The sequence below is a fragment of the Hyperolius riggenbachi genome, unplaced genomic scaffold, assembly GCF_040937935.1.
Source record: "Hyperolius riggenbachi isolate aHypRig1 unplaced genomic scaffold, aHypRig1.pri scaffold_138, whole genome shotgun sequence".
Taxonomy (NCBI): Eukaryota; Metazoa; Chordata; class Amphibia; order Anura; family Hyperoliidae; genus Hyperolius; species Hyperolius riggenbachi.
In genome coordinates, this window is record NW_027152353.1 from 319,023 (window position 1) to 336,408 (window position 17,386).

General features: G+C 46.4%; 1 protein-coding gene across 4 annotated transcripts in view; it reads right to left on the minus strand.

The window, feature by feature from the left end:
* The window catches only part of LOC137543642 (class I histocompatibility antigen, F10 alpha chain-like), a 194,681-nt gene that overhangs the window by 9,768 nt on the left and 167,527 nt on the right, over nt 1-17,386 (minus strand). For 3 of the 4 annotated variants that reach the window (XM_068264764.1, XM_068264762.1, XM_068264763.1), the window contains 2 exons: nt 10,352-10,630; nt 4,804-5,079 (listed from right to left, as the gene is read on the minus strand). In XM_068264764.1, coding sequence (XP_068120865.1) covers nt 4,804-5,079; nt 10,352-10,630 — 555 coding nt within the window. The remainder of the gene's footprint in view (nt 1-4,803; nt 5,080-10,351; nt 10,631-17,386) is intronic. The other variant, XM_068264765.1, reaches the window with a different exon arrangement.

The following is a 17,386-nucleotide window of genomic DNA, read 5'->3' on the forward strand; positions in this document are numbered from 1 at the left end:
TGATTCTTAGTTGCCGACCCTGCCTGTTAAACGGACTCTGAATCAGCCTTCTGTTCTGGTACTGCTGCCGTCTCTCTGTTGCCAAACCTTTGCCTGTCTGACCTTTCTCTTTTCCCCAGTGGAACGTCTCCCACTGGTGGGATATCTCTGAGGCTTGCCTCTCTGCGACGCCTGCCCTAGCAGACGATTACTGCCAGAGGCTGAGATCCCAATCTGCACCTGGGCCGAGGATCTCACACACGGGGTTCCCATTCAGAGGTAACCACACCTTTGAGGAATCACCGTGTGGTGGATATTTCCACAATCTTGTATATTGTACAGTGTTGATTGTCATTTTTTCTGCTACGGTATCCAGAGGTTAGTCGCACTTGCATTATTGGTGATTCTGCAAATCATCAATAATCGGGTGACGTCTGCATTATTGGTGATACTGCAGATCACTAATATGAGTCTTCCCCACTGTACTTCAAACAGAAAATATTAGTCACACTTGAAGAATTTCACACCTACCCTGGATAATGGCAGTGTGAAGGTAGCAGGGGGGTGAATGTCTTAAACATGGCAGCCCTTTCAGCTATTTGAAGCCAGGAGCTGCTTAGATCCTTTTAAAGCTCTACACAAGCCTCCCAGGGGCTGCCCCAAGTCAGGCTCGGGATTACCATCCTGGCTTCTTGTTTCCACCCTGAGCCTGACTCGGGGTTACTGCTAGGAAGGTTAACACAGGTATCCACGAAGCTTGTTTTTTGCGGCGTGATGAAATACTCTAATCTATATATATGTTACGGCCAGAACCCGAAGTTTGGCCACTTCGCCTTCTGGCTGGCCATTTCGGGTTCTGGCCGGTCAATGTGCGAAGTGGCCGGGCACCTGCGGCCAATGTTACAAATGAAATGATTCCTGTAAGATGAATGTATTTTCTGGTTGTCTCGCTGCAGCCAAATGTATCAAAAGTTAATTTAATGAAATTAAGCCGGCGGCAATGTAGCATTTGAAGCTGCCGGCTTCCGCTCTCTCTCTCCTCCCCCTGCCTCTCTCTCCTACTGAACACCGGGCAGCCGGGGGACACGTGAGTCCCCGAGAGTCATTTGTCGCGCCAGGGAAGCAGACGGGGAGGCTGCAGACATCGCTTCTGACAGCACACGCTCTGCAAGAACGGCAGGATTCCCTGCCACGACAAACGACTCTGGGGGGACACGCATGTCATCTGCTAAATTGCCGCCTGCTTAATTTCATTAAAGGATACCCCAACTGAAATGTGACATAATGAGATAGACATGTGTATGTACAGTGCCTAGCACACAGATAACTATGCTGTGTTCCTTTTTTATTTTTCTGCTTGAAAGAGTTAAATATAAGGTATTCAAGTGGCTGACTCAGTCCTGACTCAGACAGGAAGTGACAACAGTGTGACCCTCACTGATAAGAAATTCCAACTATAAAACACTTTCCTAGCAGAAAATGGCTTCTGAGAGCAAGAAAGAGGTAAAAAAGGGGAATTTCTTATCAGTGAGGGTCACACTGTAGTCACTTCCTGTCTGAGTCAGGACTGAGTCAGCCACTTACATACCTGATATTTAACTCTTTCAGGCAGAGAAAGAAAAAAAGGAACACAGCATAGTTATCTGTGTGCTAGGCACTGTACATACACATGCCTATCTCATTATGTCACATTTCAGTTGGGGTATCCTTTAAATTAACTAACTTTTGATACACTTGGCTGCAGCGAGACGGCCAGAAAATACATTCATTTTACAGGAATCATTTCATTTGTAACATTGGCCGCAGGTGCGCAGCCACTTCGCACATTTACCGGCCAGAACCTAAAGTGGCCTGCCAGAACGCGAAGTGGCCAAACTTCGGGATCTGGCCGTAACATATATAAAATCGGATGTATGTTTGTGTGTATGTATGTGCCGCGATCACTCAAAAATGGCTTGACCAATTTGAACAAAACTTGGTACACAGATCCCTTACAAGCTGGGATGATACGTTCTGGGGGTCTTGCGGCCCCCCTGCTTACCTGGGTGGAGCTACAAATAGCAAATCAGATTTCACCCATTCATGTCAATGGGAAAAATGGAAAAGGCTGCCATTCTCACAGTAATCAAGCCAGAGTCCCCACACTTGGCACAGTTGGTCACATGGTGACCGAGGTTACAAAAGCAGGAAAAGTGGCCGGAGCATAAAACAGCCAATCAAATTTCAGCCATTCATTTTTAATGGGAAAATGTAAACTGCAGCCATTCTTAGACTGTAAATCGCAGGGTTCTCAAACTTGGCACACTTGGTCACTGGGTGACTGGGATTAAGATTCAGGAAAGTGGGTGGAGCCTACAACAGCCAATTAAAATTCACCTATTGATTTTTAAGGGGAATATTTCAACTGCTGCCATTTTTACACTGTTAATGGCAGAGGCTTTAAACTTTCTACAGTCGGTCATTGGGTAACTGGGGTCCAAATTCACTAAAGAGGCAGGGCCACAAACAGCCAATCAGATTTCTTTGCTCGATAAACTGCTTCCATTCACACATTTTTGATGCCAGGAACCTGAAAGCTCACAAACTTGGTAATTGAGTGACTGTGTGCAGGGCCGCCATCAGAAATTTTTGGGATATACATCTCAGTATAGTCTCAAGGTACAGAGGCGCTATTCGTGACCTTGAGACTATACTGAGACGAGCGAAGGTCCTGTTGTGGAGTTGGAGGAACAGGACGTGCAGAATAACCCCTCCCATCCAGCATCACGCCATTACACGTGGCAAAATAATTCATCCATTTAATCCGGGGCTGGCTTGCAATCAATACAGAGAAACAGCTGTCTGTGCTGTGTGTTACTATCATGTAATGAATTAATTAGCTCATTAAAGGAGTTCAAAGGAAGCCCAGTGCATAAAAAGGGCACAGGAACATGAAAAGCGAATGGGTGTAGCACTCGGAAAATATTTAGCAAGCGTTTAACAGCTCAGCGATCAGGGACAGCGCCAGAACGCAGGGCCGCCGCCGGACCTATAAATTTCATTGGGAGCGAATAAAGAGAAGAGGTGATCGTTGATGACTAAAGAGAAAGTGGTGATCGTCGAGGCTGTGATTGTGCAAAAACGCTTTTTGAGACCTTATACTCTGGATCCTAAAAGAATCCGGTAAGCCTGCACTGTATTGGGTGTTTGGTGACGGTGAATAATTTGTGGAATATCCAATAGCGCTGAGGTCATTTCAAGAAATAAGCTTTTGGGGTCTTTCTGAGGACTTTTACTTGTGGCAGCCGAAGGAACAATTTCAGAGTTCTCTGGCGCAGATATTTGAGTGTATAAGCCAATCAGATTTGTTTAATTTCAATGGGAAATTGCAACTTATTGATGCCAAGGACCCCTAAACTCATAAACTTGGTCATTGATTGACTAAGTTACATGGGAAAATATAAACTGCAGCCATTCTTACTCTGTTAAAGGCAGGGTTCTCAAACTTATTGACTGGGATTAATGTTCAGAAAAGTAGGTGGAGCCTACAACAGCCAATCAAAATTCACCTATTGATTTTCAAAGGGAATATTGAAACTGCTGCCCTTCTTACACTGTTAATGGCACAGGCCTCAAACCTGCAACAGTCAGTCATTAAGTGACTGGGGCTCAAAATCACTAAAGGGGTGGAGCCACAAACAGCCAATCAGATTTCTTTGCTGGATAAAATGCTTCCATTCACACCATTTTGATGCCAGGAACCCGAAAGTTCACAAACTTGGTCATTGTGTGTCAAGATTACAAAAAGTGGGTGGAGTCAAAAACAGATTTCCCTGGGAAAATGTAAACTGCAGCCCTTCTTCACTGTTAATGGGAGGGTTCTCAAACTTTGTTCAGTTGGTTACTGGGTGACTGGGATTAATATTCAGAAAAGTGGGTTGAGCCTAAAAAAGCTAATCAAAATTCACCTGTTGTTTTTTAAGGGGAATATTGACATTGCTGAAATGCTTGCACTGTTAATGGCACAAGCCTCAAACCTGGTACAGTTGTTCATTGGTTCACTGGGGTTCAATTCAGAAAACGGGGCAGAGCAACAGCCAATCAGATTTGTTTCAGGTCACTGGGAAAATACAAATGATTGATGTCAAGGACCCCAAAGCTCACAAAATTGGTCATTGAGTGACTGTGTGTCCAGGTTACAAAAAAATGGGTGGAGTCAAAAACACATTTTACTGGGAAAATATAAACTGCAGCCATTCTTACACTGTTAATGGCAGGGTTCTCAAACTTTGCCCAGATGATCACTGCGTGACTGATTAATATTCAGGGAAGAGGGCGGAGTCTTAAATAGCCAATCAAAATTCATTTGTTGATTTTCAAGGGGGATATTTACATTTCTGCCATTTTTACACTGTTAATAGCACATGCCTCAAACCTGCTACAGTTGGTCATTGGTTGACTGGGGTTCAAATGCTGGAGAGGGGTGGAGCCACAAACAGCCTATCTGATTTGTTTGCTTTCTATATACAAATTATTGATGTCAAAGACCCCAAAGCTCACAAACTTGGTCATTGAGTGTTTGTGTGTTAGGGTTTGGAAAAGTGAGCGGAGCCAACACCGGCCAAATACATACCCGGGCAATGCCGGGTCATCAGCTAGTCACAATATAATGAAAGCGCTGGTTGCCGATGTGAAACCGGCCTTACGAGAAGAGAGCTGTTGAATCCTGTAAATAAGACCAGTTTCAATGAGCATGCCTCAGTGACTATTGAATGCAACAAGTATGACACATAAATTCACAAAATCTACATTTACAGTAAGCTGTTGTCTCCTCATATTACTCACCCCATGGGATAGAGAGAGTCTCATTCAAGCTGCTGTGCTCCACATGGCAGGAGTAAGTGTCGCCCTCCCTTGTTGGCACTTCCACGCTGACTCTGGTCTGATAGGTGCCGTCAGGATGGGGGAGGATGGGACTGGCTTCATCTGAAGGAATATGGTCCTCTCCATTCCTCACCCACTTCACATCCACAGCTCGGGGGTGAAACCCGTATGCCAGACACTGAAGTCTTGTCACCCCGTCTGGGTGCTGACGGCCCCAAACCTTCACCTCCGGCCGCACTGACAGGAGAGAGAACACAGTGAGGGTCTGCTGGGAGAACAGAAGGTGGCACTGTGTGTGCTCTGCACTGACAGGAGAGAGAACACAGTGAGGATCTGCTGGGGGCACAGAAGGGGGCGCTGTGTGTGCTCTGCACTGACAGGAGAGAGAACACAGTGAGGATCTGCTGGGGGGACAGAAGGGGGCGCTGTGTGTGCTCTGCACTGACAGGAGAGAGAGCACAGTGAGGATCTGCTGGAGGAACAGAAGGGGGCGCTGTGTGTGCTCTGCACTGACAGTAGAGAGAACACAGTGAGCATCTGCTGGGGGGACAGAAGGGGGCGCTGTGTGTGCTGCACTGACAGGTGAGAGAACACAGTGAGGAACTGCTGGGGACTCAGAAGGGGGCGCTGTGTTTGCTCTGCACTGACAGGTGAGAGAACACAGTGAGCATCTGCTGGGGGGACAGAAGGGGGTGCTGTGTGTGCTCTGCACTGACAGGAGAGAGAACACAGTGAGGGGCTGCTGGGGGCACAGAAGGGGGCGCTGTGTTTGCTCTGCACTGACAGGTGAGAGAACACAGTGAGGGGCTGCTGGGGGCACAGAAGGGGGCGCTGTGTGTGCTCTTCACTGACAGGAGAGAGAACACAGTGAGGGTTTTCTTGGGATACAGAAGGGGGCGCTGTGTGTGCTCTGCACTGACTAACTTCAGAATGCGACTTTATCTGGTGGCATCAGGGTGAAAAGGACACCCTAAAGGTGGCCACTAACAGTCCAATTTCTATCGAAAAATCGTTCAAATGTTCAGAAATTCTGATCGGACGAAAAATCGTTCACTACACCATCAACTAACCAATCATTGCTTCCTATCTATCACGACCACCCAGAAAATCCAAATTTTCGTTCGACGAAAATTCATTCAGGCGACATTTTTTTCACTCGTTCATAATCAATTGTTTCCACCAATGGAGATTATTTACAACCAATCCGATAAGAATTTCTGATCGCTCGAACGATTTTTCGCTAAAAATTGGACCGTTAGTGGCCAGCTTTAGACTATAAGGCAGTTGTGTCAGAAAAGAGAACAAGGAACATTAGTCACATGACATATTACAGCATGCTGGACCTCAAGCCTGCAATGGGTTAGCCATACGGTACTAGTATAAGTTTGGTTTCCTACTGATTGAAGTCCAGTACTATAAATTATAAGACGCGTGAATAGAGATAGCCCGAACATCAAATTTTTGGTTCGCGAACTTCGAATGCGAAGTTCCTCAAGAATTCTCAAACAGGCTGTTTGCAGTGGGCTCCATAGACTAATGGCTGTCGACTTTAGCGATTAATAGCAAATCCCCTAAAACGCCAAATTTTCAGGGTATGTGGAGGAGGACAATGAGTACAAGAGGAAAATATTTTTTTCAAAAAGATCTTATAGTTTTTGTACCCACTGTCCTCCTCCCCATACCAGTAAATTTGGTGTTTCTAGCATGTAAGGGGGCCTTGCCATTGACACTTAAAGTCGGAGGCCATTGTAATTTTTCTCACATTCAGGAAAAAAACACATATATCCAGGCACAACCGCCTCTAGTTAGGACATTAAATAAGTTATTAAGGAAAGGGAGGTGCTGAAGGGGGTGTGGCCAGAAACAAGCACAAATCTATTAACCCTTCACACTCTCGCATGCAAATGTTCAAACAAATGCATTCACAGATTCACTCATCCAGGCACCACTGTTATCCCTACAGCTAAGTTAAAAGTCTTAGTTCACAGAAGAATGCATTCTTATGCTTAGTCACCTATACTGCGCAGAAGTACCCAGGTAAACATAAGTGTCCTCACTCTGGCTCTGTAACATGCATAGTGCAGACATGCAAACATTTATTGCATCAAACCTATCTAGGGATTAGGAGCACACACCCTGACATCCTCTCCTGGGACAGATAGTGCATCTCACCAATCGCACAAGGGAGCTAACGTAATGCATCCATGTGCACCATGCGCATACACCAGCATAAGCTGTGTTTAATTCAGTGCACTCCCTCCTTCCCCTGTATTATGAACTGAACAGAGGCGCCAAAAGGATAAAAACAATATTTAAAGTGAACCTCCAGACTAAAAATCGACTCAGCAGCACTGAAAAGGCCTGGTGTTTCTTTAACAGTTTCAAAGCATCAGAACTTTGTTTCTCTTATACAAGCCTCATTTTTAGCTGCACAGAAGAAAACTGCCCGGGCAGTTTTCCCCTTATGCTGTGCAAAGCATTATGGGATTTCTGATGTTGTTGTTCTCGTTCTGCTGTTTTGGAGCAATTTTTTTTTTTACATTTTGAATTTGACATTTGAAGTCTAGTGTGTGCAGCTGGGAGGGGTTATCAGGACACAGGATAGTTGGGACTGTGTCTCATGCTCCCTGTCACCTCCTTTCAACAAAAAAGATGGCTGCCCCCATCACAAAGATGGCAGCCCCCATGAATCACAAACATTTGCCTGTTCTTTTCAAACAGGGTGGGTAAGAGATTATATTACCTATCTATTCTAATTAACATAACTAATGTAACTTAATGACAGTATGTTTGTTTAGGCTGAAGTTCCCCTTTAAAGAATTTAAAATTGCTTGGAGTGTACCAATAAATATACCTTTTTTGAATTACACAGCTTTCTTGTGTCTGCTTGAGGGAGGTAAGTCCACCACTGCCTCCTAAGCAATTTTAAATACTTTAAATATTGTTTTTATCCTTTTGGCGCCTCTGTTCAGTTCATAATACATTATACATCCACCATTGGTGGAGGGGGATACCCCTTTTTTCTTCACGTCTACAGAGAGCGACTTCTTAATCCTGAGTGAGGACAGGTTAATCTCCTCACTTGCTTATACAGTGGTTGCCTGGAGGTAACCCTGGTTTGTGAGTATACATTTTACTCTTTTTCATTATACCACTGGCCTTGACTTACTACACTATATTGGGCTCTCGGTTCTCCTTTCTATATATCCCTCCTTCCCCTGTATGTGTTTTTTTGTCAGCATGGACACACCTTATGCTGGTGTATGTGCATGGTGCACATGGATACATTGCGTTAGCTCCCTTGTGCGATTGGTAAGATGCACTATCTGTCCCAGGAGAGGACGTCCATTTGTGATAAAGCTATTATCAGTACGGCTATCAGACATGTCATTAAAGGTAGCCATACATCTAGTGATGATGGGCAGATTGGACCAAGAGACAGATCATCTGATTAGAGAGATCTGTCAGCTCCCCATAACCCGCAGACTGATTCCCGATTAATTTCATGCTGAAATCAATCTGGAATCTGCCTTGCCACATCACTGGCCTGTCGCTGTCCCCCTTATGTGCAATGTGTCCCTCCAGTGCACTATACATTATCTGTCCATGTCCGCCACTTGTCTGCCGCTGCCAAAGGGCTAGAACTTCCATCCATACACACACCCCACGTTGGTTGTCGGAGTACACGTGGGTGAGTGTGTGATGAATGATGTCACACATGCACCCAGGTTATTCCGGTAACCACGCGCATATGGATTGAGGACTGCACATGGATACAGTGGCTGAAAAGCGATGGCCATGCAAGGCAATGCATAGTACACTGGGCACCAGGGGGGGGGGGGGGGGGGACATTGCACAGTATGAAGACAGCGTGGGGTTTTTTGTCAAGTTCATCGCTCATCAGGATATCTCTCGCTGTTACCGCCGTGCACCCGACCGACAGCGATGACCTGACATCTTGCAGCATGTCCAACTGATTCATGCGACTAATTTTGGCCCGAAATTGGTCACATAGTTGAATAGGCATGCAATTGGTGGCACCAATTTTCATTTGATTATGATAATGGATGGTCGATCAGCCTCCAATTCGCCTGATGTATGCCACCTTTAGCGGCTCATCATGAGAGATCACTACACCGGGAGAGTGTGGTATTCCTATCCCTTGCCTATACATATAGAAATATTGATCTGCACTCATCAACTTCCTGGTCACTGGAGAGATGTGGGAGATAATGTCAAAAGGGAGTGGCTAAAGAGAGGGAAGTTCAAATCAACCCATCATGGGTGTGGCTGAACGAGAAAGAGCCAGCCCACGGACGTTAAACCAGCTTCCATTCTCACATCAAAAGATACAAAAAAAAATAAAAAAAATTCTCCACTCTCCCCACAATCACAATAGTGTGAATGTTAAACACAAAATCAAACTGACATCTTCACTTGCCGTGCAGCCAGGGCCGGTTCTAGACTTTTTGTTTCCTGAGGCAAACTTGTGTGGATGCAGTGCCACCGCCCACAGCCCCCCCCCCCCCCCCCACACACACAACACCACCACACAGATTTGGAATGATCACACAGTACAATTTGCATCGGATGTTATACTGTAGCTGCAGTACAATAAAAAAACCACACCCTCAGTATAGGTAGGTGGGTGGCCAGGTATAGGTGCCCCCTGTATAGGAAGCCAGTTATAGGTGATTCCAGTATAGGTAGCCAGGAAAAGGTGCCCACAGTATAGGTTCGCCAGATAAAGTTGCCCCCAGTATAGGTAGCCAGGTATAGTTGCCCACACTATAGGTCAGTCAGGCAGGTTCCCCAATATAGGTAGCCAGGTATAGGTGCCCCCAAGTATAGGTAGCCAGGTATAGCTGCCAACAGTTTAGGTAGCCAGGTATAGTTGCCGCGAGAATAAGTAGCCAGTATATTTGCCCCCAGTATAGGTAGCCAGTATAGTTGCCCACGATATAGGTTAGCCAGGTAAGTGCCCCAGTATAGGTATTGGTGTAACAATCAGCCCAGATAAATATTATTGGGGTAAGAATCATCCCTGACAAGGACTATTAATGATCAGCCCTGACATGGACTATTAGGGTCACAATCAGCCCTGACAAGGACTACTGGGGTCTCTAGCTGGTGAACTGCAAGGAGCAAAGCACCAATAAAGCAGCTAGACAGCACTGCTCTGTCCCTCAATCTGCAGCACCACAGATCTCCCTACACTGACTCGGGCAGAGTGTAAAATAGCTGCCAGGATCGTTTCTTCTTTTATAGGGTGGGTTGTGGCCCAAGTGGTAAAAATGTCTGATTGGCTGTCCTGTACTACCTGGCTAAAGGGTGAAGAGTCAAAAAAAATGGCTTCATGTATGTGGTGAATGTGAACAGCCTGTAAAGTTTGAATGACATGTGAACGGCAAACAATTATCATTCAGCGGTAACTATTCAGCGGCAAATGTGTCTGTCCATCACTACACGTGTATACAGTGCCTATAGTGTATATATGGTGCACAATCACCTCTCCTCTCCAGATCTTCTCTACCATAGTTGATGTATTTCTTCAGCTGCTCAATACAGATATTCTCCATTTCATTCTTCCATATCTCCCACCATCTGTCCTCTGGGTTGTTCCATCCCTGTGTGATGATCTGAGCCTCATGCATGGCTGGGATGTACAGCTTGCTCTGTGTGTCCAGATACAGGAGATCTCTGCCGTCATATCCCCACTGCTCATACACCACAGTGCTGCCGTCATCTCTCAGCTCACAGCCAGTCATCCTCTGCAGAGTGTGGATCCCTGTAGACAGCACAGAACATGTTACACGGGAGCAAAGTGTGTGCTGTCACTATTACCATCTACATAAAATAGAATAACCAACCTTGGAGAATACTAAACTCAATTATGCCTCCGTAGTCACTGTATACCAACAATATGTATCTGTAGTATCACAGATATCCCCAAAGAAATAACTAGAAGAGTCCTAGACCAGAATCTTTATACATAAAAATTAATACTTGTTGTAAGGAAACGCGGAAAATCAGCCGCCTCTACTCAGCGTGAGGCGGCTGTTTCCATAGGGAGCATGGCGGAACGCGGAAAAAACGCCGCGTCCGGCGCGGCGGTTGGCGCGCATGGCCCTGTTGCGGACACTTTGACCCAATCAGAGAAGGGTCAGCTGACCAGGCCGGTCATCTGACAATTACAGCAAATTTCATTGGTCCAGCACTTAGGGAAGTGCCGGAGAGCACAGGTGGATATATACTGGGTGCTGGTCATTCTCTGGTTGTCTGTCGTTGCGATCACTACGTGGTAGCACTCAGGCCTTGTCTGTTTCTGTGTTCTAGCATAGTTTCCAAAGGTGTCGACATCAAGGCGCTCACACCTTAGCATTAGGAATATTGAATTGTATTATTTGTTATGACCTTCTGCCTGCCTGACTATTCCTTTGAACTCTGATCCTGTACCTTGCTATTTCTGATATCCTGTTGCCAATCTCTGCTCGTTCCTGGACTCTGTACCTGCCTCCTGATTCTGTACCTCGTTATTCTGATTCTCCGTGTCCTGACCCTGCCTGTTTTTGTTTTGTGATGTTCGCATCTGCCTTCTGATTCTGTACTTTATCTGTCTATGTGTTGACGACCTGGCTTGCCGACCTCGAGAACTAGCCTTACTGTTAGAGGCAGTTCCCAGATCTGTTAGTGACACCCGCTCATTGGTGTCACTCACGCTCTGTCCTTCCCATATCCTGCTTAGCTCCTCCCCCGGGAGAGTCTAGGCTTTCGGAAGGAGAATACTTCTGTGCAGTACTCCTTACTGCCTCTGTACCTACTCCTTAGGTACAATCCACTGTGTTACTGTTACACCAATCCCTAACTTCTATCTCAGGTGTTCAGAGGTTAGTAGATATATCTGATTATCGGTGATACTGCAGATCACCAATAATCGGGTATATTCTGTATTCTCGGTGATACTGCAGTTCACCGGTAATCAGACCCCCTCTGTTACACCGATCGTTACAGAACGACAGACCAAAACAATATGGACGCACGCACTGACCGTCTGGGCGCACTTGCCACTTCGGTGGATAACATCAACCAAGTGCTGGGTAATCACAAAGCGTTAATTGATGCCCTATCAGGGTCTGTACAAACCCTCCAGACGAGGTGCGATCTCCTCCTAGCATTGACATACGTATGCCCGTACCTGAAAGATTTTCTGGCCACAGATCTGACTTTCGGAATTTTAGGAGTAGTGTTGTCTTATTTCGAGTTGAGACCCCGATCCTCGGGGACCGAGACCCAAAGGGTCACATTTATTAAAACCTTGTTATCTGGCGACTCTCAGACATGGGCGTACAGTTTGCCCACCGGTGACCTAGCCCTTACTTCTGTGGAGGAGTTTTTTAAAGCTATGGCAGTAATTTACGACGATCCGGACCTTGCCTCGACTTCTGAGCGGAAGCTCAAGTGTCTGCGTCAAGGCAAAGGTCCGGTCGAAGATTATGCAGCTGAATTTAGGAGGTGGTCAGTTACAGCCCGGTGGGACACTTATGCCCTGTTAGATTGTTTCTTGTCAGGACTGTCCGATGAGGTCTCTGATCTTTTTTTTTTTTTTTTTTCTTTTTTTTTTTTCTTTTTTTTTTCTTTTTATTTCTTTCAGGCTCAGTCTTGCCGCCGGGCTTTTTCCTGATTAATTTAAGGCATTCGCCTTAGATTCAGGAGTCACTTGCATCATTGCCTGAGAGAAGACAGATTTTTCAACTTAATTTATTCTTCAATTTATATAATAACTTTAATAGATCTATTCAAATTTTTACGCCCCCCCACCTCCTACTAAATCTTTCATAGCCCACTTAACAAAGGAGTCAGAGCCTTCAATACCACAAACATACTATACCAGACATACCATACCAGACATACCATAACAGGCTATGCCGAGAACCTACATCACCGCCAAGTATACTTTACACTTAACCTTACCATTATTTTAAATATTTTCCCAAGGGAGAGCATTCCACATATTACCCCATATTTCTCTAAAAAAAACCTCAGCAGTTGATCGGGCCACCGTGGGGGCATTGGTGACTCCGTCATATACGGATTCCATTTCTCTGAACCAGTCACCAATATGGGGGTTCCCCCCACCCTTCCAGTGTTTTACAATTATTTTTTTCAAATAGATAGAGCCAATCTCCTTTAGGAAGTCGCTTTCCCTATTTTCTTTCGAATCTGTTATACTAAATATTACATTAATTATGGAAATATTAAAACAACTATCTGCCACCCTTTTACCAAATTTAGTAAATTGTTCCCACAAGGTACAGATCGATGGACAAAGCCACCACATATGCAGCTCCGCTCCCCCTAACTGCCCGCATCTCCAACATGGAACATCCGACAGTGGTCCGAACTTTCCCGCTCGTTTAGGTGTCAAATACCATCTTGTTATTATTCTATATTGCATCCATTGGACATCCGGATCAGGGATATTCCACACTGCCGACCATATTTTAGGCCATTGTTCAGACAAGGACATTTTCATAATATGCTCCCATTTTTTACAGTATGAGGGAAGTTCACATTGATCATTGGATTGTAAATAATCATACAACGAGGACAATATTTTAGGGGGTCTCTTATTCAGAAACAAAAGTTTTTCAAAGTCATTTAAGTCCCTCTTGAAGGGTCCACTTTTATTTATATAATTCCGTAATTGAATAAGGCCCCAGGGTACGTTTCTTTCTACTGTTCTTCCCAGGATCCCTTTTATCCCTGCTTCCCTGTTACCAAAGACATGGATTAAGCGGGTGTCCAAGTTCAAGCCATTCCCGGCGAACCAAGAGGCCGAAGACGCGGGCGGGAAGTCTGGGATATTTCTTAAAGATGTCAAAAGAGACAGGCCATCTTTTAATTTAGGTCTCTGATCTAATGCTAAGTCAGCCCGAACCCAGAACAGTCGATGAGGCCATTTCAGCGCCCATTCGAATCGACCGCAGGTTGCGCTATCAAAGACAGACCAGGGGCAGTCACCGTGTCAGAGTAGTGTCTTATGCCACAACCCCAGTGACCCCACCTCCTTCTGCCTCAACTCCTCCCGTCTCGCCTCCACCCGAGACAATGCAGATTGGTCGGTCTTAGCTGTCCCAGGTGGAGCGAAGACGGAGGATGACTGAACAGCTGTGTCTGTATTGCGCTGAAGGGGGACATAGAGTAAGAAACTGTCCTAATAAGCCGAGAAACGCTACCGCCTAGGAGTTGTAGGGGTTATCACCCTAGGCGCCCGACTCTTACCCCTAGAAGATAAACGGTTGCTTCTTCCTTGTACAGTTACATGGAAAGATAAAACCGAGGTCACTGAAGCCTTTGTAGATTCAGGCTCTGCTGCTAATTTTGTGGATTTTGAGTTTGCTAAGAAATTGGGTATTTCACTCACCCCGGTAAAACCACCCATCCAGGTTACAGCTGTGGGTGATTCCCCCCTGCAGCGGAATCATCCGTTATCCAAGACACCAGAGGTGGGAGTCACTATAGGGGTGCTGCACAGAGAAAGATTGCAGTTCTTTGTACTACACATGACAACCTCCACAGTTATCCTTGGCATGCCCTGGTTGCACCTCCACTCCCCACAGATCGATTGGGCCACTGGTCAGCTAACTAGCTGGCCAGATCGTTGTGTTCAGCAGTGTTTAGGGAAGGTGAAGTTAGGCCAAACCGGGGTTCATTTGGAGGGTGTACCCGTGCAGTATTCTGAGTATTCTGATGTGTTCTGTCCCAAAGCTGCAGATAAGTTACCTCCCCATCGCTCGTTTGATTGCCCCATCGATCTCCGATCTGGTTGTATGCCTCCCAGGGGCCATCTTTATAATTTGTCTGGGCCAGAGAAAGTGGCCATGCAGGAATACATCCGTGACAACCTAGCCAAGGGGTTCATTCGCCCGTCCCGGTCGCCCGCTGGCGCAGGTTTCTTTTTTGTTAAGAAAAAAGACGGTGGCCTGCGTCCCTGCATTGATTACCGGGGTTTGAAAAAAATCACAGTGAAAAATCGCTATCCTTTGCCCTTGATAGACGACCTATTCACACAGATTACTGACGCTCAGATTTTTTCAAAATTGGATTTACGGGGTGCATACAACCTGGTGCGGATTAGAGAGGGCGATGAATGGAAGACGGCCTTTAACACGCCCGACGGGCATTACGAGTACTTAGTGATGCCCTTCGGGCTGTGTAATGCCCTGGCCGTCTTCCAAGAACTAATCAATGAGGTATTCAGAGAGGTGTTGGGCAAATTCGTCCTAGTTTACCTGGACGACATCCTTATTTTCTCCAACAACCTCTCCGAGCACAGATCCCATGTTAAGTTTGTGCTGAATAAATTAAGGCAAAACATGCTTTATGCGAAACTGGAAAAATGCACCTTTGAGGTCACATCTGTTGCCTTCCTGGGATATATAATTTCCACCTCGGGCCTGTCTATGGATCCTGCCAAAGTCTCCGCTGTTCTGGAATGGCCACAGCCAGTGGGGTTGAAGTCTTTGCAGCGTTTTTTAGGCTTTGCGAATTACTATAGAAGGTTCATAAAGGGGTATTCCACAGTTATTGCACCCCTCACCAGTCTCACTAAGAAAGGGGCAGATACCGCCCACTGGTCTCCAGAAGCTCTGCAGGCATTTTCCACTTTAAAAGATCTGTTCTGCTCTGCACCCCTCCTGAGACATGTAGACACTTCCTATCCCTTCATCGTCGAGGTGGATGCCTCAGAGGTTGGGGTGGGAGCTGTGCTGTCCCAGCGGTCAGGGTTGCAGGGAAGATTACACCTGTGTGCTTATTTCTCTTGTAGGTTCTCCCCAGCAGAGAGAAACTATGATATAGGCAACAGGGAGCTCCTAGCCATTAAACTGGCCTTTGAAGAATGGCGTCATTGGTTAGAGGGTGCAGAACATATGATCACGGTTTACACTGATCACGAAAATCTGGAATACATCGAGGGGGCTAAAAGATTAAGCCCTCGTCAGGCTCGATGGTCACTGTTTTTCTCAAGGTTCAGATTTATTATTACGTACACGCCGGGTAGCAAGAATATTAAGGCAGATGCCCTCTCCAGGTGCTTTGAACCAGAGACAGCACAGCCCTCCGTTCCTGAGACCATTGTCCCACAGAAATTGGTGCTAGCTACTACTGAAACTTGGGAGGACTGGAAGGAGACTTTGGGTCCCTTCCAGCAGGACATCCCGGAGGAAAAACCAGATGGGGTTATGTTTATTCCACTACCATTTCGTCTCCAGGTCTTGGAAATGTTCCATTCACACAAAAATGCGGGACACCCTGGGGCGTATAGAACGCAAGATCTTGTGGCCAGGTGTGCTTGGTGGCCGCCTCTGGCAGCAGATTGCAAAGAGTTTGTTAGAGAGTGTGCGGTATGTGCAAAAAGCAAGCCCTCCCGGCTGGCAACTGTAGGTACGATGCAGCCTTTACCCACCCCGAGTGAGCCGTGGACTCATTTGTCCATGGATTTTGTGGGTGAGCTTCCCAGGTCTGAGGGCATGTCGGTCATTTGGGTGGTAGTCGACCGCTTCAGTAAGATGGCCCATTTTGTGCCCTTGAAAGGACTCCCCTCGGCCCAGGAACTGGCTGCATGGCATTCCAGAAAACATAGTGTCAGATCGGGGAGTCAAATTTATTTCTAGATTCTGGAGGGCATTTTGCCACCAAATGGGCATGAAGCTGTCATTTTCGTCAGGCTACCACCCACAGACCAATGGTCAGACAGAGAGTCAATCAGTCATTGGAGCAGTTTTTGAGGTGTTATGTTGCAGAGGTGCAGAATGACTGGGTCAAATTTCTGCCCTTCGCAGAATTTGCACAAAATAATTTGAAAAGTTCTTCCTCTGGATTTTCTCCGTTTCAGGTAGTGACGGGGAGATTGCCCAAGTTCTCCCCATTGCCAGTGGCCTCCACTCCGTTTCCAGCTCTGGAGGCCTGGCAATAGAGTTGGGCCGAACGGTTCGCCTGCGAACGGTTCCATGCAAACTTCCGTGGTTCGCGTTCGCGTCCCGCAGGCGAACCTTTGCGGAAGTTCGGTTCTCCCCATAATGCACATGGAGGGTCAACTTTGACCCTCTACATCACAGTCAGCAGGCCCATTGTAGCCAATTAGGCTACACTAGCCCCTGGAGCCCCACCCCCTTATATAAGGCAGGCAGCGGCGGCCATTACGGTCACTCGTGTGCCTGCATTAGTGAGAGTAGGGCGAGCTGCTGCAGACTGTCTCTCATAGGGAAAGATTAGTTAGGCTTAGCTTGTTCCTGGCTGCATACCTGTTCTGTGAACCCACCACTGCATACCTGTACTGTGAACCCGCCACTGCATACCTGTTCAGTGAACCCAACACTGCATACCTGTTCTGTGAACCCACCACTGCATACCTGTACTGTGAACCCACCACTGCATACCTGTTCAGTGAACCCACCACTGCATACCTGTTCAGTGAACCCACCACTGCATTCCTGTTCAGTGAACCTGCCACTGCATACCTGTTCTGTGAACCCACCACTGC